Genomic DNA, 27,336 nt, shown 5'->3' on the forward strand with positions numbered 1-27,336 from the left:
AAAGTTTGTCAAGTGAACTCAAAGATCAAGATAATGCTCATTTGTTTTTTGGATGTGAGGGGGATAATGCATTTGGAGTTCATTCCACCAGGTCAGACTGTTAATCAAACTTTCTATTTAGAGGTTCTGAAAAGATTGCATAGCGGGGTGTGACAAAAAAGGCCTGATTTGTGGCAGACAGGGAACTGGCTTTGCCACCACTACAGTGTACCTGCTCATGCAGCCATCTCAGTGTGCCAGTTTTTGGCACAAAGCAGGATGCTTCTCTTACTCCCACACATCTGACTCACCTGACCTTGGTCCACGAGACCTCCTTTTGTTTCTGTGAATGAAGAGGGACATGAAAGAACGCAATTTGATGATGTAGAAGAGGTAAAGAAAAGCAAAACAAGGGAGGTGCTGTCAGCCATCCAAACAGATGAGTTTGAAAAATGTTTCCAAGAATGGAATCTCAGATCTTACAAATGTATTAAGAATAATGGAGAGTGCTTTGAAACTGATAAGGCTGTTTTGTAAAGAAATTTAAATACATAGCTTTGAAAAAAATCCATTTTGGGGGTACCCCCCAATATATAATTTTGTGTTTTTCACTTCTTTCTCACTACTTATATTAACAGAGAACAAAACATCAGACAAATATGCCTATAAAATAATTATCTCATAAAGGGAAGAAGGCAGGCTGCCTTTTTTCAGTTAGTGGCCTATTTCTCAAACGCTGAGCTTTGGTGGCACAGTGGTTATGGGTTGGGCTACTAACTGCAAGGCCAGCTGCTCAAAACCACCAGTCACTCCATGGGAGAGAGACATTCTTGTCTCTTACAAAGTTACAGTCTCCCAAACCCACGGGGGCCCATTCTTCTCTGTCCTGTAGAGTCACTATGAGTGAGAATCAACTCCACGGCTATGAGAACATGCATGAGCAGTAAAAATCGCATTTTCAAACAACAGTGAAAGAAAAATGTATCTTGTTTTGTTGTTGTTGTGCGCTGTCCAATCTGCACCCAGAGTGATCCTATCTGACAGAGTAATCTGCCCCATAGGGTTTCCTGGACTGGAATTCTCATGGGAGCCAATTTTCCAGTCGTTCCTCCCAAGCATCCACTAAGGATTCTAATCACGGACCTTTCGGTTAGCAGTTCAACATTTAATTATTGTGCTACCAGGCACACTTAATTTCTAGACTAAATAGACAATTTCTCAGCATTAAAAAAAAGGATACGGCCATATGAATCTATGTACTAATTGCATAATTCCCAAGAATTGATGTTTACTCATAAAGGAAAGAGCACTGATTGAGTAATAAATATAGTAGAATGTGAGAAAAATCCACACAAGAGGCATTGAGAGTCAAGGGTTATTTACATTATTTAAGCAAGTGGATATTTCTTTTTTTCAAAGTAACTTTTTAATAGTTTATCATTTCAGGAAAACTGTCTTAGGACAGAAAAAACTCTGCAATACCATTAAAATTTCCTTGCTTTTTATTTTGATCATTGTAGCCATTTGACATTTGTTATACATTTATTTTCCAATAAAATAACTTGGAGTTCTATGAGATGGCCTCTCATTATAGAATAGAAGTCATCTGCTTTAATTATAATAGGACAACTGATTAGTGTACTTACATGATTTCGAAATGTCCATTTAAAACACATGCCCATTGTAAAAACTTAAACCATGCCAAAAATTATAAATAAAATATAAAGCCATGTGAAAATATACTACTCAAGAGTATCTGTTTTTATCAGCCTGGAGAATCATTTTCACCAGACACCTATGTATATACTTATGCGTATTGTTCAGTTTTAATACTTAATAGGAACACGATCACATTGAACATGTTCTGCAGCCTATGCTTCCTTCCACTCAGTCACGTTTCATGGACATCATGTCTCGTCGATAATCCAGAGAATGACGTCATCACTTTAATGGTTCTGCTGTTTCCCACTTCATCTTATGCTTCACTTGTTGCTCCTTCTGGGTTCTCTTGTATTATGAGTACTATGAAGCACACCTGTGCGTAAGTCTTTTTACCCATATGGAGTTATTATTTTATGATAAAGTCTGGGAATTCCTGGACCAAAGGCTACGAATAACCGATATGAAGGTACAAGGGACGCACTGTCCTTCCAGAAAAACTGAAGCAATTCCCATTACTATCAATAGTGCATGAATGTATTCATTTCTTCACTAATGAAAGGCTTAGAAAATTTTTTGTCACTATGCTAAAGTATCTTCATGCTTATATGTATTATTTTGGATATTTAGAGAAGGGGGTATCTTTCTAGCTTTATTAGGCATTTTTTTATTATGTTTTTTTTCTATTAGATTTTCTTATTTGAAAGGGTTTGTCCACCCCATTTTCATGAGTTCTCAGAATGATAAGAATATGAAGCCTTATATGTCATAGGAATTAAAACGGTTTTTCTTAGCTTGCCTTATGTTTATTGCATTAACATTTTTTTCATCAACATAGACACTTGGTTATTTTACAGTTGTAAGGTGTGTGAAGGCAGTACCTTATGCCCAGTGACTTCACAGAGAAGGAGACCAACTCCACAGCAGCCCAAGGCGAACTCCTATAAGTCTAAGATGAGATGTGCTTGCACCCTCCAATATTTCTAACCAGTTTGGACACCAATCATTCCTGCCATGATTCCACGCTCTCTACATTTTTTTCTGGGTTCCAGAATTCATGACAATGGCCACACAGAACTCACAGACCATAATCACAATTATGGGTTTCATGACGGGAGGCAATAGGCTATAATCCAGGATCAAAAATGTTCAGAATAATAGTCCTTTGATGGGGACAGGCTGTTCTCTGCCCTGCCCACAGGCAGGCCTGGTCGCTGCCCCACCTGGAAGGGTGACAACGCTATTTAAGTTGTTGTTGTTGTTAGGTGTTAGGTGCTGGTGAGTTGGCTCTCACTCACAGCGACCCTCTGTACAAGAGAACAAAACCCAGCCCTGTTCTGTGCCATCCTTGTCGTTAGTCTTTTGTTTGAGCCCATTCCTGCAGCCACTGTGTGGAGCCACCTTGTCCAGGCCCTTCCTCCTTTTCGCTGCCCCTCGACCAAGCATGATGCCCTTTCTCCAGGGACTGGTCTCTCCTGAGGAATATTCCGGCTGCACTTCTTCTAAGACAGACTTGTTCGTTCTTTTCGCCATCCACGATGTACTTCTTTAGTCCAGCTTTCACATGCATAGGAGGTGACTGAAAATACCTTGGCTTGGGTCAGGCACACCTTTGTCCTCCAAGCAAGATCCTTGCCATCCAATACTGTAAAGAGGTCATGTGCTGCAGATTCACCCAATGCAAGGTGCCATTGATCCCTTGACTGCTGCTTCCATGACATTGATTGTGGATTCAAGCAAGATGAAGTCCTTGACAACGAACGTTTGTTCTCTTCGGGTACCGTTATAAATACTCAAAGGGCACTCTCTAATAAGCCTTAAGGTGCTCAGCTAAAGTGTGCCCAACCTCCCCACACTGCAAGCGAGCCTACCCCTTGCCCTTGCACTCCACTTTACTCACTTTGTGGGGTGAGAAGATCCTCACCGGGTTTCACGCCCTCGCTCTTGCCTCCGCTGCTTCTCTAGCATTCCTGCCACTTCTGTCGTCACAGCTTTCTGTCCCTGACTTGAGAAGACTCAATGTGCACGCCACTCCTGCTCTTCTTTCTTAGTGGTGGTCGTATAATCCTGCCCCTTCTCAGAGCTCATTTTATACAAAGGAAGATGGCAAAATGGACCAATCCCCTTGTTAGGGTTCCAAGGTTTTACCATCACAATTAACCAATCACTCACAACTGAATCACGTCATTCTATTAACATCTCCCACCCCCACAGCTTCTATCAGGAAAGGTGGGAGTTACAAAGATTATGGCTAGAAGAGCTATTTCAGAGACTTCTCTGTGCCACAATATTCTGTAGACATTTTGATTTTTTTACACTTGATCTTAGCCAAAAGGCTGAGAAGCGATATTTTGATTTTTTTAATGACAAAATTCAGTTTTGTTTTATGGAATATAAGACTTATAAAGTTTAAGCACACTTTTGCTATGCAGATGTGTATATTTCTTTTGGCTCTACTGTGTCAGTATTACTTATATTTGGATTGTATCTTTCAGAAGTATGAACAAACAAGTGGAATTGGCTTGATGACAGTGAGCTTGGTTTGGGTTCTCCATTATATATATATTTATCTGAGTCAAAGCTACCACTAAACACTGACCATTGCCTAATTTGAGAAGTGCTTCCTTAAAGTTTAGAAATTTAAAATAAGAAAAACCATTGATTTTACGTATTTCCTATGGCATTTTGTGTTGTGTGCAATAACTCCCAAAATATTTCCAACTTCACTTTATTTGCTTCTCAGAACCACCCATTTGTTGTGTATCATTTCTGTTTTATATGTGTGAAAACTACAGACTCAGAGGGCAGTGGCATCAAAGCACATCCTGCCATAGAATCACAGGTGTGTATGACCTGACCAGGACTTGAATTCAGGTTGAATTCAAATTATGTGTAAGTATTCTTCAATTCTTCTCTATCCCAATTTTACCTCTTCACTCCAATAAACAATGAAAAGCATGTACTTAATGGTAAACACGGCCAATTCTTAAAATGAATCATGATATGAATATTTTTCTCATTGCTACCACCAAAAAGGAATTCTATCTGCCAACTGGGGTTTTGATTAGTTTTGAACACTTAGCTAAAAGTAGACTACATGATAATGTCACTCTGACTTCCGCGATTTTAGCCACAGAAACCAGGGCAATTCCCTATAGTCACACTCCAAAGCTGTCGAGAATCTGCCCTGTCATGTCCCTAATGAATCTCCCCACAGAGCTAATTACTTGGAGAAAGGAAGGAGGTAAAGATGAGCATCGCCTGGGGTATTAGTTCTGGAGTGATTGCAAAAGAAGTGCTGGAAATACACAGCTTCTCAACTCATAAGTCACCAGAAACAGATATTCTTCAAAGAGAACATTTCACTTCTTAATTAAGTGCCATCATATTAACTTAACAAGGATCAGATGGAATGAATTTGTAGAAAGACCAAAATCTACACAAACTGCAGAGGGAAATTAAATCCTCTTACCTGTTACCTGAAGATGTTAAATGCCCAGATAAGGTGTGAATCTTGATGATGCCTTAATTCTATCCATGAAAGGTGCCCAACCTACTCTTCCCACCTTCTTTTATTCATTGACACCCCAGGAAGCGGGTGCTCATTTCCCAACTAGATGCCCAAATACAATCTGTTCAGTGAGTGTTTTCACAATCCCTTTGGGACTCTTAGCACAACACGATTTCCACTTGATCAGCTTGGTCCTCATTTGTGTTTATTTTTCTAGTGGGAATTCCCCTTGGTTCTCTTTTGCAACTACTTTAGCCATAGCATGTAGTGCTTTCTGAGGGAAAAATTCTACATTACCATACCCATTTTTGCATCTGAAAATCAGAATTATTTTAGGCCAAAGGAAAAAACCAATCAAGAGTAGTGTGTTTGATGTATAATTCAAATTTAAAAATATTTTTCTTGTATAACTTTAATTTGATTAACCAGCTCTCTGTGTCCCTTTAAGGGGCATCTGCAACCACATGTCCAGCTCTCTACTGTTAATATTAATACCATTAATATCTACTTAATGTACATTCTTTCTCTGACCATTTGGGGGTGTCTTTTGCATTAGGACTTAAAATGCTTTATTATTATTATTTTTACATGACCAAGAGGTCACCACTCTCCTGTGATATCGTGGGACTTCAGAGCACACGAAATGCTTCTGAAACTAGGGAGGCAGATTTACAATATAAAAGTACAGGATACCTGACCAAATTAGAACTTCAGATAAAGAATAAATGACTTTTTAGTGTAAGACCGTCCAGCTATTACATACTTATTTATGATGTATACTTATGTGTAATAGTATATTGTGTTAAAATGAAAACAGTCTACTAGCAAATGATTTGTGGCTTATCTGAAATGCACACTGAATTAGGTCCTTTGTGTTGTATTTGGCAACCCAACCTGAGACCAGCTTCCAAATCTGGAGAGGCCAGAGCTGAAGCATGTCAGAGAAAGCAGCATATTTTCTATTTAACTTTCCAACCATATAGGAAGGGTAAAATGGTAGGTGTTTTTCTTACTAAAAATGGGATAGAAAGGTTACCAGCTCACCTATGTGTGACCAATCATGGTTGATCCACTCTGTACCTCAATATCAGGACGAAAGATAAGAAACCTCTTTTCATTGTGCTTTATACATCATTTGAAAATATTTCTCCCATATTTTGGAGGATGTATTTTAATTATCTGCTCTTTTGTACTTCCTTCCTGAGGTGATTTTAAAACTCTTAATTCAATAAATGTAATCAGTATATTCTTGGCTCCGTTTATTCCCCACCCCCCCATGGAGTGCTACAACAAGGTGGGCACACCCACCCACCCTCTGTGGCACTCATGTTGCAGTGGGTACCATCACAGGCCCTCCAAGGAGCAACAAGCCACTGTGGGCCATACCACCACAGCTTCCTGGGAGATCAGCCAGTGAAGTGCCATCCTCGTGGGCCCACAACCACCAACCAGTGTTCCATGAGAGGACCATCCAAGTTGCCCTCCAGATAATGGAATATTGGTTGGCTAGGGTAAGAGTGAAACCCCAGGAGGATAAAGCAGTAGCCCAACCCCCCAGTGCAGTTAGCTTCAGGTAGTTTTAAGAAGCACTCCTTACAAGTCTCCCAAAGACAGAGCCCAGTGCACTTTGACTCTCTGGAAAATGGCACCTATCTCCTCTAAAACAGCACACAAGCAGCACCCAGCCCCAACAACTTCCATGAAAAAGCAAGAGAGACAAAAGGCAATGCCTGAAGCAGTCATGAACATAATGACATGCACAGAAGAAGCAGGCATTGACCTGCCACAGAAAGAAATCATCAGAAGGCTGCTTGGAGTCATACAGGATATGAGGGAAAAACTCAAATAATATATAAAAAGAAACCCAGCCCTACAAAAGATTGGGCAGAAGAACAACATTCCATGAGCACAAATTAGAGACCATCAGATAAAACAACTCCACCCAGAGGGCAACAAAGAGAAAACAGCCCCCAAATAGTATTAGCTCAATGGTGGAAAGAAGGGAAGAATGAACCACACACATGAACACATGCATAACACATTGATAAGAAAGGGAGGTAGGAAAACACCAACACAAAATGTACAAAATGACATCACAGAGTACACAGTTGGATGTAGAAACACTGAATATCAATAGACTGAACTCAGGCATTAAAAGGCAGAGACTAGCAGGCTGGCTTAGAAGACATCACCCATCGACCTGCTGCCTACAGGAGACACATCTCAAAATTACAGACAAACAGACTGAGAATCAAAGGCTGGAGAAAAACATACCAAGCAAATGGCAATTCAAAAAAAATTAAAAAACAGGGGTTGCAATGCTAATCTCAGACAAAATTGATCTCAAGTTGAAAGCCATAACAAGGGATAGGGATGTGTCTATATAATGCTCAAGGCAACAGTAGACCAAGAACCAGTGAGCATAAAAGACATTTATGTCCCCAGTGAGAGATGCATGAAATTCATAAACCAAAGACTACAAAAGATGAAAAAAGAAATCGCAGGCTCAACAATTATAGTAGGTGACTTTAATACACCACTCTCTGAAAAAGACAGATCACAGGGAAACATACTTAACAAGGGGACTACAGATATAAACAGTACAATTGGACAACTTGAACTGATAGATATTTTCAGAGCTCTCCATCTAAGTGCAAAAAAGTTCACATTCTTCAAAGCCCACATGGTACATATTTGAAGATAGACCACATGCTGGGACACAAATTGAATCTGTGTAAATTCAAGCACATAGAGATCTTACAGACCTCTATCTCCAACCACTATTCCATAAGGCTGGATATCAATAAAAGGACAATTAAGAAAATAAGGGGAAATAATTGGAGGATGAATAACTCTCAATGGCAAAAGGTACTGTCCCAGATCAGAGATGAAATTAGGAAGTTTCTAGAAACGAACAAGAATGAAACTATGACATACCAAAACCTTTGTGACACAGCAAAAACAGTTTTCAGAGGAACTCTAACAATACATGCACGTATGAAACAGGAAGAGAGACTTATGGTATATATTTTGACACAAACTTCACAGCAATTAGAACAGAGTCAACAGGATAATCCTACTAATAGCAAAAGAAAAGAAATACTGAAAATCAAGGCTGAGATTCAGGAGAGGGACAACAATGGAAACTATGGAAAAAATTAAGGCAGCTAAAAGTTGGTTCTTTGAAACAGTACCAGAATCAACAGACTGCTGTCAAACCCAACCAAAGAAAGAAAGGAACAAATTTCAATAGCAAGGATGAGGGATGAAACAGGGGACATTACAATGGACCCTAATGAAACCAAAAGGATAATTACACAGTACTACAAAGGCCTGTACTCTAATGAATTCAACAACGTGGAAGACATGGACAAATACTTGGAAAACCAATCCCTCCCTAGACTATCCTAAATGGACATCAAGAATCTCAACAGACCTATAGCAATAGAAGAAATAGACAAGATTATCAATGGATTAGCAACAACAACAAAAAAATCCCCAGGCCACATGGTTTCACAAGAGAATTCTACCTTGTATTCAGGGAAGAACTGCCACCAATACTACACAAAATCTTCCAGAACATTGAAAAAGACAGAAAACTCCCAAACACTTTATGATGTAGTATAATACTGATACCTAAACGAGGCAAGGATTCCACAAGAATCAAGAACTACAGACCAATATCCCGAATGAACATCTATGCAAAAATCCTTAACAAAAAACTGGCCAATAGTATACACAAGCATATAAAACAAATAATTCACCGTGACCAAGTGGGATTCATACCAAGGATGTAGAGATGGTTCAACACATGAAAAACCATTAGTGTTATTGACCACACTGACATGAAAAATTGTAAGAACCACACGATAATATCGATAGATGCGGAATAAGCTTTCGACAACATCTAACACCCATTCCTGCTTCAGACACTCAAGAAGATAGGAATGGAAGGAAAATTCCTTAACATTATACAAGCTATGAGAGACCAACAGCCAACGTGGTAGTCAATGGAGAAAAAACGAAAACAATCCCTTTGTAAAAGGGGACCAGACAAGGATAGCCACTGTCCCCGCTCCTATTTAACATTGTACTGGAGGTCCTAGCTAATAACATAAGACAAAGAAAAGGCATCACAGGTATTTTTTTCTGGGGAAGGAAGATGTGAAACTATCATTATTCATAGATGATATGATTTTATATATTGAAAATGCCCAAAACTCCACAAGTGGAGTGTTAGAAGTGATAGAGGAATATGGCAGAGTGGCATGATACAAGATTAACAAACAGAAGTCTATCAGACTGCTATACACATCAGACAAGAGTCGCAGAAGAGGCGATCAAAAAGGTAGTGCCCTTCACAATAGCCAAGCACAAATTAAAAGATCTAGGAATATACCTAACTAAAAAAACAAAAGATTTGTATGAGGAAAACTACAGAACACTATTACAAGAAACCAAGAGTGACCTCAACAAATGGAAGAATATCCATGCTTGTGGATCAGAAGACTCAATATAGTAAAGATATCAGTTCTGCCCAAGGCAGTATATGTTTAATGCGATCCTGATACAAATGCCATCATGTTTCTTCACAAAATTTGAAAAACTAATTACCAACTTCATATGCAAAGGGAAGAAGCCCAGAATTAGCAGAGAACTCCTCAAGAAAAAGGACAAAGTTGGGGGGCTTGCTTTACCTGACTTTAGCTTTATACAGCTACAGTGGTCAAAATAGTGTGGTATAGGTATAATGACAGACACTCTGAACAATGGAAAAGAACTGAAAACCCAGAAATAAAAACATCAGCATACAAACAACTGATCTTTGATAAGGACTCCCAAAATATCAAATGGGAAGCAGATGCCTTCTTCAGTAAGTAGTGCTGGAAAAAAATGTATATCTACCCGCAGAAAAATGAAGCAAGACCCTAGCTCACTCCATGCACAAGAATAAACTCAAGGTGGATCACAGACCTCGAGGTAAAACCCCAAACTATTAGGGCCATCAATGAGGGAATTGGGACAAACCTGAGAACTTTGGTGCAGGGAATACATAGGCTATAGGAAGTAGGGAAGGCTCTATTTCTAATACTGACATTTAAAGTTTTCTGTGGACGATACCAAGTTTTAATGAGGTTAGGATAATGCAAGGTAAAAAAAAACAATTACCATTTAAGTTCATAAAAATAAAAACATCTCCAAAGTGTTAAACTGAAACACAACTTTTTCAGAACACAAGGATAAGCCATGGACACCATTTAAAATTGAGCTAGGCAGTCAGGGTGCAGTATAGCACTGAAGAAACACACACCATTCTTCTAGTTCTTTAATGCTCTCCCCATCCCCCACTATCATGACCCCAGTTCTATCTTACAAATCTGTCTAGACCACAGCAAGTAAACTGGTACAGATAAGAGCTCTCGGCACACAGAATCCAGGACAGATACATCCCTCAGGACCAATAATGAGAGTAGTGATACCATGAGGGTAGGGGGAAGGTGGGGGAGAAGGGGGAGAAAGGAGTAACTGATAGCAATGATCAATGTACAACCCCTGCCCTGCCCCGGGGGTGACCAGCCACAGACACATGGGTGAAGGGAGACAATGGATGGTGTAAAATATGAAAATAAAAATAATTTATAAATTATCAAGGGTTCACGAGGGTGGGAGTGTGGGGGAGGTAGAGGAAAAAGTAAAGATAAGCTAGGGGGTTCAACATAAAAAAAAGAAAACAATCAATGTGATCAACCACAAAAATAAGACAAAGAATAAGAACGCCATGATCATATCAATAGACGCAGGAAAGGCATTTGACAATACTCAACATCCATTTCTGATGAAAAGTACTCAACAAAATAGGAATAGAAGAGAAATTCCTCAATATAAGAAAGACTACATAAGAAAAATCAATAGCCAACATAATACTCAATTGGGAAAATGGAAAATATTTCCCCTAAGAAAGGGAATCAGTGAGGATACCCCCATCACCATTCTTATTCAACATCATGCTGGAAGTCTTAGGCAGAATCATTAGACAACACCAAGAAATCAAAGGACTACAACTGAGCAAAAATAATGTGAAACTCGCTGTATTAGTTTGGGGTAGACTAGAGAAACAAATTCATAGACACTCACATGGGTATAAAAAGAGCTTTATATACAGGAGCAATTGAATATTGAGAAAACAGCAGCCCAGTTCAAATGAAGTCCATAAGTCCAATATTAACCCATATGTCTGATACCAATCTATAAAGTCCTCTTCAGACTCATGAACCACAAGCCTTGTTGCTGAATGCAGAAAGATCACAAGCCAGTGGATGGGAAGTCTTGTGGATCCAGTGGTAGTGTAAGCCTCTCAGGGCTGGAACTCACTATTTGATACATTTTAACATGTAGAAAACCCCCCCAAAATATTGTTATAACCAATGGAAAGATCTGAAAAAGTAGCAGGAATCAAGATTAACAAACCAAAATCAATTGGCTTCTTGTGTACCATTAAAAAGACATCAAGAAAATAATACAATTTCCACCAGCCACACAAAAGATTAAATATATAGGAATAAATCTAACCAAAGAAACAAAAGACCTGCACCAAAAAACTACAGAACATTTCCATAAGAAACCAAAAGAGACTTACATAAATGAAAGACTATCCTGTGTTCACAGATAGGAAGATTTAACATTGTGAAAATATCAATATCATCACAATCTATAAATACAACACAATTCTGATCCAAACCCAAATTTATTCTTTAAATAATTGGGAAAATTAATTACGTATTTCATATGGAAAGGGAAGAGACCTGGTTTAAGCAAAGAACTCCTCAAAAAGAACAAAGTAGGAGGCCTGACACTACCTGATCTCAAAACCTTCTACATAGCCTCGGTGGTCAAAGCCTGGTTCTGGTACAATGATAGATACACAGACCAATGGAACAGAATAGAAAACCCCAAAATAAATCAATCCACCTATAGGCAACTGATTTTCAATAAAAAAAACAATAACATTAAATAGGAAAGAGAGCCTCTTTAACAAATGGTGATGGAAAAATTGGATGTCCATATGCAGAAGAATGAAACAGGGCCAATACATTGCCCCAAGCACAAAAGTACATTCAAGATGGATTAGAGACCTAAATGTGAGCCCCGGTGCTATAATGAGCATCACTGAGAGCATTGGAACAACCTTAAGTGCATGACTACAGGGCATACACATACTACCAAATATCATAAAGGAAGGACACACAGTGAAAGACAAAGCAGACGACTGAGACCTACTGAAAACAAAACACTTATACACATCAAAAGGGTAAAACAAAAGCCCACGGATTGGGAGGGAAAAAGTCGTTAGCAGTGATCAAGGGACTAATTACTAAAATCTACAGAATTCTGCAACACCTCAATAAGAATAAGTAATTTACCTAATTAAACAAATAAATTAAATAATAAATAAGTAAATGAGTAAAAAATCAAATAAGTAAAATAAGTGAATTACCTAATTAAAAAGTGGGTAAAAAATATCAACAGAAAATTCCCCCCAAAATGAGATTCAAATGGCTAACTAACTTATGAAAAAGTGTTCATCATCAATAGCCATCTGGGAGAAGCAATTCAAAACAATGGTGACATATTACCTCACACCTACAATAGCTTGATTTAAAAACCAAAACCAAAACAATGAATAAATAAGTAAAAAAAAACAAACAAATTCTAGAGCGAATATGGAAAGACTGGACTCCTATATACTGCTGATGGCCTTGTAAACATGTACAAGCCTGGTGGAAGCGATACGGCAGTAGGTAAAACTACTGAGAAGATAAATCCTAGACAACCCAGAAATATCTCTGCTTAGTATATACCCCAAAGAAGAGTCAGAACCCAAGTAGATATATGACCTCCCATGTTCATACAGTGCAGTTCACAGTAGTACGTAAGATGCTGGAAACAGTTCACATTCCCATTGGTAGAAGAATGGATAAAGAAACTTTGATATAGACACACATCGGAATAACATGCATCCCTAAAAAACAGCGACGGAATCACAAAACACCTCATGGCATGGACGGACCTGGAAACCATTATGCCAAGTGAAGTTTGTCAATCACAAAAAGACACAAAGTATCTGAGAGCACTATTATATGGTTAAATCTGTTCTTAGGTCATGTGACATTCTAATCTGGTCTCCCAAGCAATGACAAGGTGTGCCTACCTAATGTTCATGATCCATATAGCTCTCCCTTATCTAAGTACATCCCAATAGCCACTTTGACAGAGAGGACTCACTTCAGCTGGGATCAGTGGGGGGAGAGGGAGAAGATCGATCAGTTCTGCCATATAACATTGTCCAAATCAACAGACACTCCTACAAGGGTGCTCAGGGAACCTTACTAGAAATTCAAGTCCAGGGGTGTTGTGGGAAGGGGACATGTCTCTCTTGGAGAAGGTGATTTTACTTTGGTTGGTGCATCAACTAGTTGGGGCAACCTGCCGCTGGGAAAAACATCATTATTTATATCAGGGAGAAAATACCCAATCTTATGTTCCTAACTGAGTACTTTTGTCCTAGTTTCTATCTAGCCCTTGGTGACCCAGGCCAAATAGTATAGACAACCAGGACTTGACACTCTGCCCTTTTGGGGTGTGCAACACTCTTCATAGACCACACCAGAAGGATTAGTTTTGAAAATCCCACCAAGTGACCCTTAAACATGCTTGTCACAGATGAAAGGAATACTCCCTTGGACGTAAGGCTGAAGTGGGAAAAGAGGCAGATAATTACTAACTAGGGCAAGTTTATGGATTTGGAAGTCATTGGACTTTGTTAAAATCTCTTGCTTTGAGGGTGTCCCATAAAGGGCAACTCAAGATTGCCACATATTTACTTTTATATTTTCTCTGATTTTTATCTTGACTGGAGGCTTAGTTAGTGCAGGAGGCATTGTTCTGCTCTGTGGATGAGCATTACTGAAAGTTCTGCCTTATCTCCAACCTTCACTGTTTACATAAATGCATCCAGTCACTGACGTTTTCAATCTCAAGTCAACAATCCGTGTATTTCAGTCTATACAACCATCCTATATGTGTATACCTTCCTCCACTAAGCAGTATTTAAAATTCTACGCCATTGGCTAAATTAATATGATCAATAAAATTACCATATGTTCCATAGGGATGACTTATAATGTTCCCCAATAAAGTGATAATAATGTCTCCAAAATGGACCAGGGACATAGACAAACTATAGCTATATGGATTTTGAGTTCATATTTCATGATAGTCCTAATCTAAGAACAATCAGCATTATGATATGGCCCTAATTGATACTTGCACTCTCCAAGAGATCACGGAAGACGTGGGATCTAGAGCACTGGTGCGGTTAGGGGCCATTGAAACAGAGTGTATTGGAAAGTGGGATTCATGCAAATGCAGTTAAGGTAAAAATTTAACCCCTTATTCATTCTCTTTTGACCCACTTTACGTTTTTTCTTGTTTTTGTTATTTTCTGCTTTCTTCTCAGTTGAGGTTTATCTCTGCTTTATTATTGATGTTGGGGTTTGTATGGGTGTGTTTTTCTTTGTATGAAATCTGGGACAGGTTAATCAATGGAGACTGTAACTGGATTAATATTTTCTTAGGGTAATGCAGGGGAGGTTGGGGGAAATGGGGAGTTAATAATAACGAGTACCAGAGCACAACTCTTTAATATGTTTAAACTATTGAGTTGTATGATATGTGAATTATATGTCAATAAAACTGTTAATTTTTTAAAAAATTATGAGCTAGGGACTTATAGCAAGTAAAAGAAAGTCTGAGTCACATATTTTCTTTTAGCAGACTGCTGCTTTGATTTTGAGTGCAACTCACAACTTTAACCCAATCTTCTTAAAGATTCAGAGGGAAAATAGTCGTCAAATTTTGCCTCATGCAGATGTTATGAACAGTAATGAATAAACATGACAAATGAACATGCTGCAAACAAGAGCTGAAAATGTTAATATGGAAGAAGCAATCTTTGCACCTACTGAAAACCTTTCATCAGATGATTTCAAATTGGAAGTGTCTTAGGAAAAAATAACTGTAAATACAAACAGATTTTTCTATTTTGTACTTTTATTGAAAAGATACATTTAAAAAAATACACAGACATTTTACCATTTACAGATCGCAGATATAGATGCTCTAAAAGAGTTCACTCTATTTTCTGATGTTTTGATACCTCTTGCCCCTGATCTCACCAACATTCCAGCCTTGCTGATATCAGCTTAGACGGGGCATGGGGAGAGGACCGCCAACAGACTTCGTGAACAGAAAGACAAGTTGTTCCAGTATAATGTTTTTAATCTTCTGTACATTATTGCATTAGGGAGCCACAAAATTATGTAGCATCATTACAAATGAGAACAAGTCAAAAATGAAGAAGGTAATTATGTAGAGGTACATGGATTCATTGCCTTCTTGCAGAATGCACTAGAGGTGCTAAAATGTGCCATTTAGGAAGCTCTTTTTCTGTTTGTATACATTTGCTTAGCAACTCAAACCAGTGAGGAAGCTATAAAATAAGTTAAACAAATAATAGCAAACAGGTAGTAATTATAGCTATGTTATATGGCTTTCTATTTCTTTTAAATATCTCTAAATAAAGTATGAAATAAAGAAAATACATTATCTTTTGTTCTCTTGAAGAGAAAATTCAAAGCTATTTTGCTTCCTAACATTTACACAGCAACAGAAAACTGTTGAGTTCAGACAAGAGATACAGATCTAGTACTACACAGGACATAATAGTACGTGGGTCTAAAACAGTACACTGTCCCTGTCAACAAGAGCACACCGGAGAGAAGACGTTGTGATCCACTGGTGAGATGGATTCCACAAGTGAGCACTGTGTTAATCTACTTTTGTTGTTGTCCCACATTAAAATATGCCCCGTTGGATTCCAGAGTTATTTACAGATCCTAAATTTCAAGTCTGTCAGCAAAATATTCCATGTTATTTCTAAGCCAGATCAGATCCATGGGAACAACATCTGAGCCTTTTTAAAAATCTATTTTTTTCACCCTTTTCTGGTACAGAGAATCTGAAGACACCACCTTTCCCAGACATCAAATGGATTGGGGCAGACACATGTTGGCTGGCCGACAGGGGTGGGAGGGTCTGTACTGTCTGTACTGCTCCGATCCCTCAATTTCAGAAGCTGTCTATAAAACGAACCCTCTTGAATCCAGTGATCTGCTTTTCTTTGGAGCTGGGGTTACGGGTGAGGTGCTACATTTTAGGGGTGGATGGGGGCACTGTAACACAAAGTGCTTAAATTATGGAATCATTTTGGTTTTCCTTCTCAGCTTTCCTTCTGGCCTTCACCATCTTGGGGCTTGTAGATATTAGTATGGGGCAAAGAGGATGGAGGCAGGAGTGGCCCTGATGGGTCCGTGGCTGGGCCTCAGGAGAGCCGGAGGTATGGCTGGAGCCTGGAAGAGCGAGGCAGCTGGCCGCGGGGGGAGTGTCAGTGCTGAAGACACAGCTGCGGCTGCTGCCAGGGGCGAGGACAGGAAAGCCGGTGCCAAAGGCTTCATCATGTCTTTCTGGAATGCAAGTTTTGCCTAATGGAGGCAGAGAACCAGAAAGGGGATGGGAATATTATTTCAAACACCACCACAGAGATATTGTCAGTAGTAAAATACAACTATTAAGAAGTCTCATATTTTAAAAAAAACTTTGCACTCAGATCACGAGATGATGATTTTCAAAAAGCTGGTCTCAATGGCTCCTGGCACAATGTTGCTTTGAGTTGTTTCTAGTGAGTTATTTCCTGGTGGTCGTTGCCCCTGAGCACTAGAGCATCGGGAGGCCTCTCTGAATAGGTACTAATGTTTATTTTCTGTTGTTGCTCAGTAATGAAAACAAACAAACAAATATACCTTATATCAGAAGGTTTCCTGGGTAAACTGGAGCTCAACCGACATGCTGACTTCTCTCAAAGTACAAAGCACTTTGGGACAAACATGTCCCTGGGGCAAGTATGTGTGACCCTTCACTTCACTTAGAGATGCTGCCCCGAGGTTAGGCCACTGGGGGTTAGGACACCAGCTGGAAGCCAAGGAGCCATCAGAAAAGCCTGAGTCAGATGGCATCTCTCTTATCACTTCACAAGAAGCTCTTGAAGAGTTGTGGCTAAATCAGATTTCTGCCTTTGGGGAGGATTGTAAATTGGATGTTCTTTATTTAAAGGAATCCTAGTATGAAATCTTCTTATGAAGGGGGGAAAAAATCAATCCCTAATTTCTGCTTTTGCAATCAGGAGGAGTTGGGCAAGCTGGATTTGCTTAATGCGGGTAACACCTGCTGGCAGCATCTGGTGGAGCAATCTCAGCACTGGCTCCAATCGGCCAATCCCAGCTCCATCCTGGGCCTGAATGCCACACTGGGCTGAGTCCCAGGGAGATGGTGAAAGACTTCCATCTAGATATTTTTACGACACCTATCGCTGGAGATCCTAAGCATTTTTGCAAAGAAATGGAAAGCAGGGCGTATGAGAGAAGGTGAGACAGGCTGACTACCAGCTTGCCTCTAGCCCCAGAAAGAGCAAATACAAGCACTCACTACTCTCCCAGACAAAAGAAAGAGCCAGCAAGGCTCAGCACCCTAGAGGATTCTTCAGGCACCACTTATTCTTGTCTCTGAGCCTTTATTCTTCTGTACATGTTTAAGAGGTTGGTCTTTCCCCAAAGTTCTGCCAAACAGCAAGGTACTAAGGCTTAAAGTGTGTCACTTCCTCAGATGACGGGGCTTTCTGCTAAGAGCCCCATTAAGCAATGCGCTGGACAAGTTCTGGGGGTCTGTGAGAGCGAGTCAATCGAAAGCTGTTCGTCACCAGTGGGTCTCTCGGTCCTTCTTGCCCACAGTCCCTGCCACTCAGCGAGGTTCACCCAACAGGTGGACAATGGAGGTGAACTTACCGCTAAAATACTGGGGCTCCGTTGAAGTTTGTTGTAAGGGCTGTATTTTGGCTTCAATGGTTTTCCTGCAACTCGATCCTTATGTCTCCGACTAGAAATGTGCTGAAGAAAAAGTTCAATGCCTTAGTTGAATCTAAATGTGAGCTTTGTTCCATATAAAATAAATGTCTTAGATGGCCGGGCACTTCGGAACTGGAAACACAGGGAATCCAGGACAGATGAACCCCTCAGGACCAGTGCTGAGTGGCGATACGGGGAGGGTGGAGGGAAGGTGAGGGAGAAAGGGGGAACCGATTACAGGGATCTACATATAACCTCCTCCCTCGGGGAAGGACAGCAGAGAAGTAGGTGAAGGGCGACATTGGATGGTGTAAGATATGGCAAAATAATAATAATTTAGAAATTATCAAGGGTTCATGGAGGAGGGGGGAGCGGGGAGGGAGGGGGAAAATGAGGAGCTGATAACAAGGTCTCAAGTAGAAAGCAAATATTTAGAGAATGATGAGGGAAACAAATGTACAAAAGTGCTTGACACAATGGATGGATGGATGGATGGATTGTGATAAGAGTTGTACGGGCCCCTAATAAAATGATTTTTTTTAATAAAAAGACATTTCTTAGATAGAGGTGGCTCTGATTCTATGGTTCCAAGATGGTTTGGAATAAATAGCCACAATCGCTAAATGAAAACTTGTAAGACATTTGCCCTTTTGTCTGTTGGCAGTTTGAAACCATCAGCCTGCTCTGAGAGAGAGAGAGATATGAGATTTTCTAATCCGAAGAAGAGTGATAGTCTTGCACCCCACTGTAGGGTCGCTATGGGTCAGAACGGACTTGATGGCAGGACGTGTGGGCTGGGTTTATTTGTATCACCTCAAGGTTTTTGCCTGTGCTACTTGAGCCAGAATGGACTCCACAGCACCACGAGATTGCCGTGAGATCAATTCCTAGATGCCGAACAGTTATTCCAAAGGATATGCATCTTTAGATACTTGGGAGGGATTGCCAAACTGTTCCCCCAAAGCGTTACCAGTTTGCAGAGTCCTTATGAACACCATGCCTTGAAACATGAATGAGGACCTGCCCTTCAGAAAGGGAGGAACCCTGGAGATCTGTGGGTTAGACTTCCAGCTGTGAACTGCAAGGTCACCATTCAAACACACCTGCCACTTCCAAGGAGAACAAGGGCGCTGGCTGTGCTCCTCAGCTGAGCCATCGCATACCCCTATCTAGGACCCCTGGGACTTGGAATTTCCTTGATGGCAGTGAGATACTGGGGGTAAATCTCTCTAACTAGATTATGCATCCTTGGAAAACTTACTTGTTTGCGACGTGAACTTGAGGTGACTTTGGGGGTTATCCTACTCTCACATCTAGCCCGGGAGCTGGGATGTACTTACATTTCCGACTTAAACTATTTACACATTTGAACTTAAACTATCTAAACAGTGAATTTTTTTTTCTTCCACATAGCTTCTGTTGGTTGTAGATTGCACATATCCCACATTGTTGCTGTCGCTTGGTGTTGCGTGGATTCTGACTCATGGTGACCCTCTGAGTAAGTAGAACTTGTGCATAGAGTTACTAAGGTTGTGACCTTTCAGAAGCATACACCAGGCCTGTTTGCTGAGGCACCTGAGTGGGTTCAAACTGCCAACTTGTTGGTTTGTCATTGAGTTGGTGTTGCGTGCAGTCTGCATGGGCTGCAGTTTGAAACCATGTGTAGCTCCATGGGAGAAAGACTGGGCTTTCTCGTCCCATAAACAGGTACAGTCTCGGAACCCCACAGGAGGGTTGCTATGAGTCAGCACAGACTCCAGGGCCGTGAGTTTGCTTGACTTTTGGAGCTGCCGTGGGACTCCTCAAAGGACATGCATCACCAAGCAGCAACCTCAAGCAGCAGCGCAGACTGACTTAAGGTAGATTACCTGTTTGAGTTGAATTTCTGAATTAACATGAACATCACAGATTTCGCAATGAAATGTCTTGTTCTGTAGTCCTGACCCCTTACTGCCATTCTGCAGCTTTAATCTTGATCCTGGTCTAGGATAGGACTTAATTGGGCCAGCCCCATTTCGAGCTTCAACCATGGTCTTGTGTTTAGAACCTAAGACAGAAAGATACATATAGTAAATAGCTATTTAAGAAGTAAATAATGCCCATCTCTGACCCCCCCCCCTCCGTCATCCTGGAAAAGTTTATCTGCAAGCGATATTTCTCAGCACTTTTGGAAAAATACCATTTTAATGCTGTCTGTAAATATAATCATTTTTGTTATAATAATGGGGAAACATGAAAACATAGTAAAATGAATATCGAAAATATGGAGAATCATGAGAAAATAAAGGTTTCCATATTTCCACCAGTCAGAGATAACCACTGTTACCATTTTAGTGTATTTCTTTGCATGCTTTCTATGTTTATCTATTAGAAATATAATTATATTCTCAAAATTATGATCAACCTAAAATTTCACATATGAAATCATGTATGTATTTTCTCACCATTACATTTTAATGGCTGAATAATATATTCTATTATACTGAGTCTGCTATAATTTCCTCAACATTTCCCCACTAATGGACATTTAGGGTTCTTCTCATTTTTCTTTTTCTCTTAGAAATGTGCTGCATTGAACAATGTACATAAATTCTTGTATATTTATCAAAATGAGTTTTGCACCATATTAGATGTTCATGAGGAAATGAGGACCAGAACAAGTTCACCTCCACGCTGCTTTGGCTGCTATTTCCAAGGTCATTATGATCATCCTTTTCTTAATAACTACCACCAGTGGAGAGGACATCGAGCAGACTTAATGTTCGAACCACAGAAGATACGGCATTTCTGATGAGAAAAATGAGGTTTGCTCTAAGCCTCATTTACATTCAAGAGGAAGCCGCTGACCTGTGTTGTGCGCCTCCAGCTGTGACAGAGAGTTCACGGCCACTTTGCAGAGTGAACAATAGAGTAATTTTTTGGCTTTTTCTTCTTCGGATTCAGGAACAGAACCAGGAGCACCATTTGTGCTCTTGGAGGGAGAAGTGGCCGCTCCAGGTGGCAGGGGTGTGGTGCCAGATTTGAGGAGAAACGGACCACCTTCTGGCTGGCCACAACTGCCTTTTAACTTCCCCTTATCTTCTAGGAGAGACAGAGAGAGACGATTAAAGCCTCATCTATGAGACCAACATGGAAGAATAACTGTAAAGGTGCTCAAAAGGGAAATCTGATTCGTATACACAGCCTTCACTGTAGCACAGAATTTTAGCTCCAAGAGCTTAATTTAACTGGAACCCAGAGACATCTGTTTCCATTTCATTCCCCCCAAAGATCATGTTGAATTCGTTCTGCCATTTGGAGCCGTGGACTCCCTTTCTGGTGTCCGCGAGCTGAAGATGCTGCTGCAGGGAAGGCGGCGGCACATAAGAAAATCAGTCACTCGTCAACACTCATCCGACAGGTGGTAACGTGGAAGAAGCTATTAGGCAATGCTAGTTTCATTTGATCACTTGTATTTAATTATGACATCTATATAAAATTAAAATTTTACACCAAGTTAAAAATGTTCAACTTTGGGGTGTGGGATACAGGGGGAGATCCAAACATGGGTAATTTCAGCTAAGAACAATTATAACTTTTGCTGCTCTTCAAATGTCAAAGCAATTTATCCAAAGTATAAGAGGCAAAGATTCCATTCATTAGCTTATTCATAACTGCCAGTCTAAATGAATCTCTAAAATAATAACATCAACCATAAGCACAGCATGGATTAACAAAACCATTTGCAAACATAGGCATTTTGATCATGTAGCTATTAAGTGTGTTTAATCCTGCAGGCCTGTAAATAGGCTATCAGAGGGGCCAAAGTGACTTTACCACAATCTCCCTCATTGGAGTTTACTTGCTATTCAGGACAAGCTCTGCTCAGTGGCACCTTTGGAAAAGTATAGTTTCTTCAGTCGCAGCAGCAGCAGAATTCATCACACATTTGATCCTAACAGAGCTGACACTCTGAGATAATGTCTACAGATACGCAGATTAATTCCCATTTAAAAGTTTAGAGACAGAAATTTAAAATGATAGATAAATGTAAATGCAAATATGACATTTATGGGTAACAAAAAGACTTCATCAAATGAGTCACCCACAGATTTGAAAAAAATATTCAGTAATAATATATCAGAAAAAAATTCAGTAATAATATACCAAAATCTATAGAAAACTACAACAACATGAGGTACACTGGTACAGATAGGAACTGAAAATACAGGGAATCCAGGGCGGATGAGCCCTATAGGACCAGTGGTGTGAGTGGCGAAACAGGGAGGGTAAAGGGAGAATGGGTAGGAAAGAGGGAACCGATTACATGGAACTGTGTGTGACCTCCTCCCTGGGGGACAGACAACCGAAAAGTGGGTGAAGGGAGACGTCGGACAGGGCAAGATATGACAAAATACCCATTTATAAACTATCAAGGGCTCATGAGGGAGGGGGGAGCGGGGAGGGAGGGGAAAAATGAGGACCTAATGTCGGGGGTTTGAGTGGAGAGAAAATGTTTTGAGAAACGATGTACAAATGCTCTTTACACAATTGATGTGTGTATGGATTGGGATGACAGTTGTATGAGCCCCTAATAAAATGTTAAAATAAAAAAAAGAAAGAAAACTACAACAACTTAACAAGAAAAATACAAATAATCTAATAAAAAATGGGACAAGGGACAAGACAGTGTGAACTGACACTTTTGGCAAAAATTAAATAAAACAAAATAAATGCTGGAGAGGATGTGGAGAGACAGGAATGTGTTCACATTGCTGGTGGGACTGTGGAAGTGTACAAGCACTATGAATACTTGCTTAAACAAATGCAAATCCAATTCCGGTCTGATTCAACAATCCCGATAACTGGGAAGATACCCAGATGAAATTAAGACTAAAACACGTAAAGACCTATGTACACCTATGTTTATTGCAGCAATGTCCACAATAGCAAAAACACGGAAACAAACAAAAACCCTAATTATCGAGGAATGGAAAACAAGCTCTGCTACCTTCCTGCTATGGGGTTTGATGCCCCAGTAAAAAGCAACCAACAATGTCCTTAAACACTGCAAGATATGGACAAAACTAGAGAACATTTTACTTAGCAACCTGAGTAAGTTTTACAAAGGTAAATATTTAGTCTCACCATTGTTATACGGACATACAAAGAAGAATGTTAATCCACCAATAGGTAAGACCAATGCCTGTGAGGAGACCATGGACTGGGTGGGAGGGCGTGGGAATGACAAAAAAGGAAGGTTGAACATGAAATAATAATAATTGCTTCATGAAAAAAACAAAAAGGCCTCCAGATTCCTGACCCTTTAAATCTAAATATTGGTCTGAGTGGTTAGAAAAGAAGGAAAAGTAAAACAGAAGTGGACTTGAAGTCTTCAATGACTGACAAGTTCATTTCAAACATACAAAAGAAATGAAAATACTGTGGACCACTGCCCTAGCTAATTTGGGAATGAACATGATTGGCCTGGATGACCAAGAGGGAAAGAGTAACGGGATCATGGCATGGCGGTGTGTGTCGGTGTGCACGTTATAAGAATCAGTACATGGAGCAAACCAAGGCTTTCAATCAGGACTTGCCCCAAATGTTAGAAGACAATATTCCTGCTCAGTTCCAAAGAAAGTCAAATTGATTTAAGGATAAAGCAATCGATCTCTTTCCCTGAGTTGGATCCATTTAGGGGTGGTATAGCAGAAGTGCCATAGAAGGATTCCAGGTCTGGAATAAACAAATGCTGAAAACCCTTGTTAAATTTATGCTTCACATTCTACATTTCCTGTCCACAGTGCATTAAGACCTCAGGAGATGTGGTGATGGAAAATTTTTAGGGCTTCTATTAAGCTGATTCCAACAGAACAAGAAAAAAAAATCATTCCTCTTAATTGGAAGTGGTAGGTTAATTAGATAGGAAATTATTTTATGTCTGGAACTCTCTCATCTATAAGGGCCTCTCAAATTTGAAATTTTATGGAACCCATAGAGAAATAATCCAGTAATCTCAAAATGTGCCCCTCTGGAATTAAACAGTGACTTGTGAAAGAAAATTAATGCACACCCTCTTCGCTTACTAAAGACTTTTATATTTCACATAAATTTGACCTAAAAGAATCTGATTTCAGTCATTTCCTCACTCCCTTTCTCTTCTCATGTTCTTATACCTGTTAATGCCCTTGATGTAGAGTTCCCTCACAAATGTTGATATTTATATAGAACTTTATGATTTATAAGGTTGCTATCAGTTACTTTATCGTACTAACTCACAACAACCCTGTGAAATAGTTGAAGCGGATGATTTTGCCTTATCTGCGAGATGAAGAAACAGAGACTCATGAAAATTAAATAGTGTCACCAAACAACAGGCAGCATCCATGAGCACGCCGTGATGTGTTCTCTAACTGATCAGTGTACGGTGCACTTAAAGGGGAAGCGTAATAAGTCAATAACATTAGAACAGGAACAGTCAGCCTCAGATGGGAAGCAGCTGTTACTGTTTTCAGTTGAAGTTTAGTTAAAAATAATATTTCCCTAAAATGAAAATATTTATTTTACTCAACAGTCATCTGGTTCAGGTACCAGTGACAAGAAAGAATTTACATTTATCTCCATTTGCTGACTTCTTTAAGGAAGATTAAACAGATTTCCTTCTCATATCTCATTTTTAAAAGAGGTCATTTGTTCATTGTCAAATGTATATTAACAATCTGCTAATTGCAGCTAATATGCTAAAGAATAGCAAAGTTAGGTATAGACCCTAAGAAAATAACTGTTTAGTAGAAGGAAAAAAGTGATCATTCAAAGACCTGTCATTTATGATAGAAACTGTAAGAGGCACAACACCGTGGAACAAGAAATGATTACTTCTGCTTGGGAAAGAGACATTTTCCATAAGGGAAGTGGCATTTTGGTTGTGTTTTGAAGGCCAGATTTAGATGCAAATAGGATAAAGGTGAAAATGAGCAGAAGGAAATGGTTAGAAGCAGAAACGTGAAGGGATTTGTAGGGTTTAGAGTTCATGGGGTTGCTTAGTAAATGCCTGGTAGTTGAACACAGGCTATGAGAATAGGAGATATATTAGAAGTGGATTACGTCAGAAGGCAGTGGATATTTCGAAGCTATCAAAAAATATATATTGAGGATAGAGGTTGCCCCTTTAGAAATATTAAAAATATTTCTAGAAATATTGAGTGAGTTGTGCTTAATATTTACACGTTAATGCATTTAGATAAATTATATTTGAAACATTTTCTCCTAGGTAGGCCAGAGTTTTCATCATTGAGACAATTAGGGCACATTGTAACAGTGGAGCAATGTAAAAAGTCTCATCTCATGCTGGTGGAATATGATACCGACTACCAAAAAAACCCAGGCAAGTCAATGATAAATTCATAGGTATTTAAATTGTGACATTCTTTCTGAATGTGTAAAATTAATAAACTTCAAAACCTAATCATATTATATTTACTCTTAATTGCTTGATATTTTCATCTAAAATTTATCTTTCCTTACTGGCATTTACAAAGCCTCCTTATTTTGTAGTATTTGCAAGTTTAATTAATGTACTGTTTACTTCTGTTTCTCGCAATAAAGATGCATGTCATCTGGAACATCTGGCTAATACAAATTCCATTTTAAGTATTCCCTCACCTAATGTTAATGAACAGATCTTCTGACTGTCTTAATTATTTCCCAATTAGCCAAACACCTTTTTAAAGGTTCACCCTACAGGATTTTGAAGCAAAATTTGCTTAGTTATATCAAAATTGCTCTTTGTAACAAATATCCATAATTTATGCTTCCAAGTGAATTTAGTCCTTCAAAGTTGCCTCCTTGGGAAGTTTCACATTAATTCACTCTTTCTAAATAAGTTCTAAAAACAGTTTAAAGAAACTAATCCTTGTGGTAAAATGAACAGTTTTGTCACATGTAGGTCTTGCTTTTAAAAACAATCTAAAGAAATTCAAATGATATTATAAGACTCTTACTGAGTTAGAACTTGGACAGTATGATCAAATCTTTATTATTCCATTTAAAAATTTTTCTCTTGGATTTAATTTTATTCATATATTAAGCATTTTCTAATACTTCAATAGTTTAATAAAACTATTTTCTACAATAAATATGTGCTCAGTGTAGAAAATTTTAAAATAAAGTTAAACAAAATAAAAAAAAATTAAAATCACCCATGATTTTATTTTCTATACAGAACAGAAGTCAGCAAACTTGTTTTTGTAAAGCATCATACAGCACTTACTTTATGCTTTCAAGGCTCCACTTTTGCACCTTCTGAACTATGCCATTGTAGCAGAAAGCACTCATAGGCATGGCTGGCTTCTGATTAAACTTTATGTGAAAAACACCCTGCAGCCTAGACTTGGCCCTCAGGCAGTCATTTGTTGGCCAATGACCTACAATGATAATGCTTTGGCATATATTACTCCAGGGTAATTTTTGCTGCTGTGAGGTGCCTTTGAGTTAGTTCCAACTCCGTGATCCTACGTACAAACAGAAGGAAACACGGCCTATCCCTGTGTCATCTTGCCAAGTTTGCGCCATTGTTGAAGCCATTGTATCAATCCATCTCATTGGGGGGGCGGGGGTAGGGCCGGCCCTTCCTCTCTTTTCACTGGCTCTCTACTTTACCAAGCATGATGTCCTTCGCCAGGGATTGGTCCCTCCTGATAATATGTCTAAGCCTATGAGATGAAGTCTAGCCATGCTAACTTCTAAGGAGTACTCTGGCTATCCTTCTGAGAGCGACGTGCTTGTTGTGTTGGCAGTCCATTCTTGTTGTTGTTCGGTGCTCTCGTGCCAGTTCCAACTCACAGGGACCCCACATTCAACACAACAGAACCCTGCTCCGTTCTGCTCCATTCTCACAATTGTTCTGATGGCTGAGCCCATTGTTGCATCACTGTGTCGGTCCATCTGGTCCAGGTCTTCCTGTCTTTCTCCATGCCTCCAAGCATTGCATCCTGTCCTTTTCCAGGAACTGGTCTCTCCTGGCAGCATGTCCAAAGTATGTGACATGAAGTCTCACCAGGCTCACCTCTAAGGAGCCGTCTGACCATACTTCTTCCACGACAGATCTGTTTGTCCTTTGGGCAGTCCGTGGTATTTTCAATATTCTTCTCCAGCACCCTAGTTCAAATGCATCAATTCTTCTAAGGTCTT

At 39.5% G+C, this 27,336-nt stretch overlaps 1 protein-coding gene across 6 annotated transcripts in view; it reads right to left on the reverse strand.

Moving 5' to 3' along the window:
• Window positions 1-15,247: 15,247 nt before the first annotated feature.
• The window catches only part of ZNF385B (zinc finger protein 385B), a 402,950-nt gene continuing 390,861 nt past the window's right edge, over window positions 15,248-27,336 (reverse strand). For 5 of the 6 annotated variants that reach the window (XM_004701466.4, XM_030887232.2, XM_045297027.1 and 2 more), the window contains 4 exons: window positions 21,013-21,246; window positions 20,034-20,212; window positions 18,106-18,207; window positions 15,248-16,749 (listed from right to left, as the gene is read on the reverse strand). In XM_004701466.4, coding sequence (XP_004701523.3) covers window positions 16,531-16,749; window positions 18,106-18,207; window positions 20,034-20,212; window positions 21,013-21,246 — 734 coding nt within the window. In that variant the 3' untranslated portion in view covers window positions 15,248-16,530. The remainder of the gene's footprint in view (window positions 16,750-18,105; window positions 18,208-20,033; window positions 20,213-21,012; window positions 21,247-27,336) is intronic. The other variant, XM_045297022.1, reaches the window with a different exon arrangement.

Source organism: Echinops telfairi, unplaced genomic scaffold (genome assembly GCF_000313985.2).
Source record: "Echinops telfairi isolate 266 unplaced genomic scaffold, ASM31398v2 ScPeMD7_3;HRSCAF=10, whole genome shotgun sequence".
Lineage (NCBI taxonomy): Eukaryota > Metazoa > Chordata > Mammalia > Afrosoricida > Tenrecidae > Echinops > Echinops telfairi.